Source organism: Coffea eugenioides, chromosome 9, assembly GCF_003713205.1.
Source record: "Coffea eugenioides isolate CCC68of chromosome 9, Ceug_1.0, whole genome shotgun sequence".
Classification (NCBI taxonomy): domain Eukaryota; kingdom Viridiplantae; phylum Streptophyta; class Magnoliopsida; order Gentianales; family Rubiaceae; genus Coffea; species Coffea eugenioides.
Window position 1 is genome coordinate 434,338 of NC_040043.1, and position 2,288 is coordinate 436,625.

General features: G+C 35.9%; 1 protein-coding gene across 1 annotated transcript; it reads right to left on the reverse strand.

Annotated features, from left to right (window-relative positions):
* Positions 1 to 1,084: 1,084 nt before the first annotated feature.
* LOC113782842 (photosystem II repair protein PSB27-H1, chloroplastic) lies at positions 1,085 to 2,017 on the reverse strand. Its single transcript, XM_027328775.1, has one exon. The coding sequence runs from the start codon at positions 1,962 to 1,964 to the stop codon at positions 1,446 to 1,448; it is 519 nt and encodes a 172-aa protein (XP_027184576.1). The 5' UTR covers positions 1,965 to 2,017; the 3' UTR covers positions 1,085 to 1,445.
* Positions 2,018 to 2,288: the final 271 nt, after the last annotated feature.

Consider the following 2,288-nt stretch of genomic DNA (forward strand, 5'->3'; position numbering starts at 1 on the left):
AAAAGGTGGCAGCCATGGAATTGAAATTTAGCAATATTGATTAATATTGTTGTATATTAAGCAAAATATGATATTGATATAAGATTGTATGTAAACTTTTAGGTATCTGATGCGGTGTTTTATAGTTGATACAATGGTCTGCATCAAAAAGTTTTAGGTAAAAGAGGAAAATTAGAACAAAGATAAGTGTTAATTTAGTGGTGATTTGGATGTTGATAGGTAGGTAATAGTGATATCAAGTAAAGATAAAAGAAATAGAGACCGTGAACCAATTTTTGCCTTTTTATTTTTGTTGTGAATTATAACTCAAGGGCATTATAGGATTTTTAAGAAAAAGTCAAGACTTTTGGGCCTAGAATGTTACTTAAACAATAAAATAGGGGAGGTAGGTGTTATTTTTAGAATTTGAGGGGAGTTTTCTGCAATTGCCAATAACCTCAGGGGAGTTATATGAATTTATCCCAAAAAAAAAAAGAAACGAAAAAGAGAAAGGATAAGTAAACAACAGGAATGCCTAGTTAACGTTTATCATCCCACATGTGATACTTTAGAACTTGACCTTGATTATCGGCAAAAATGAAGATTAAGCTCAATAGAATATTTAAAAGTGGAGCTCATCTTCAACTCGTCATCCATCACAGTGGTGTCGAGCTTGAGATCCTTCACTATTTTTTCAATATTTTTGCTAATTTAGTCAATTCTGCCACAATTCTAATACAATAGGGGGGAAAAAAATCAAATCTTGCATTTAAATACTTTGACCCGTCACTTCTTAAAAATCCCAGTCCGTGAACTTGGGCCTAAGCACCATGTTCACATAGCACCAAACCACTCTTTATGTACCATAGTTCACAAAAAAAAAAAAAAAAAAGCATGTAAGGGTATTCCTGGTAAAAAAGACATCACTAATTCACTGAATTGTATATTGTTTGGAGAGTTATGCAAAATTAATTAATTAAATCGTTCATTTTAGTTAAGTAGGGAAGAACTTTGACTTAAAAGGTTCCACATTCGATCGAATCTCCACATTCGCACTCCAATATAATTTATCAATAAATAAAAGTGTCAAGTATTAGAACATATAACCTCAAAGAATTACTGAGCTACTATCAAATTAAAACCATAACAACGAAGCCCAAGAAATATTGATGAGGAAATTGACCCTAATACATGTGCAATCCTATAGAACAAGTTAAAATTGCATATAGTAACTCCTCAATAATTAATTGGCTGTATAGAAGCATGAATAAAATTACTAGGTTCGAATGGCAAATTAATTAAATCAAACTCAAAACTAATCGCACGTTACCTCATGATCATGAATGCTCTTGTTGAATTTCATTGTATATTCTCAAACTCAGTTGTAGTTAATGATCAATAGATACAAAAAAAGGAGCTAGGAAAGGGGGAAAATTGCAACCAACTACAAATTATTGGCTCAAATTTTATCTCCCTCTTGATAATGCCTTCTCAGCAGTGTCAACTTCTTCCAAGATTCTTTGCTTCCTCTTAGTAGGGATGGGTGCAGTAGGACCAAAGCTAATATAATGGCCAGAAACAGCATTGAGGGCCGAGTAAATATCCCTAAATGAAGACCGGCCTAATAGAGCCTTTTCCCTTCTATACTTTGCCACCCAAGTATTGGATGCTTCTCTCAAGTCAGCCACTGCAGTAGCTATATTGGGATCATTTTTGTCCATGGTGATGGTGGTTCTAACCTTGTTGATCACCTCATTTGTCTCCTTTACGTACTCTGCATCCTCAGTGGCCCATGCAGCTGGAGTACTACTCAAGGGAAGTATCAATGCAGGAGCGAAAATTCCGGCAGCCAATGATAAAAAATCACGGCGGCGATGGGTGGCAGCATTGGTGGTGGTGGTGGCGGTGAGTTTGGATTTAATAGTAGGTGTTAGTAGGGGTTTTGGGGTGGAGGTGTTGGGAGTGAGCAAGGTTGGGGAGGCCATTGGTCTGGTGGTGTTGTGACTTGTAGGGTGAGAAGAGAAAGAGTGTGTTAGTTTTTGGGAGGAAATTGAAATAGGGGTTTGATTTTAGGCCACGTTGCCTTATCACCTTATCTTGATGTTTAGTTTCTGGATGAGAAAGGATCCAATCAGATTTTGGATGATCTGAAGTGGCTTCCTTAGGTACATGGGATGCCCCAAAGGACTCTAATAAATTACTTGGTAGCTTGATAACTAATTGAAAAAAAAAATCAAAAACTAAATTGAGTTGATGGAATTTAATGCTTTGTACGTTTGACACGAACACGGTTAAATGGTAAAATTTGG

Excerpts from the sequence above, each read along its gene's own strand:
- LOC113782842 (XM_027328775.1), bottom strand. The coding sequence starts at position 1,964 with ATGGCCTCCCCAACCTTGCTCACTCCCAACACCTCCACCCCAAAACCC.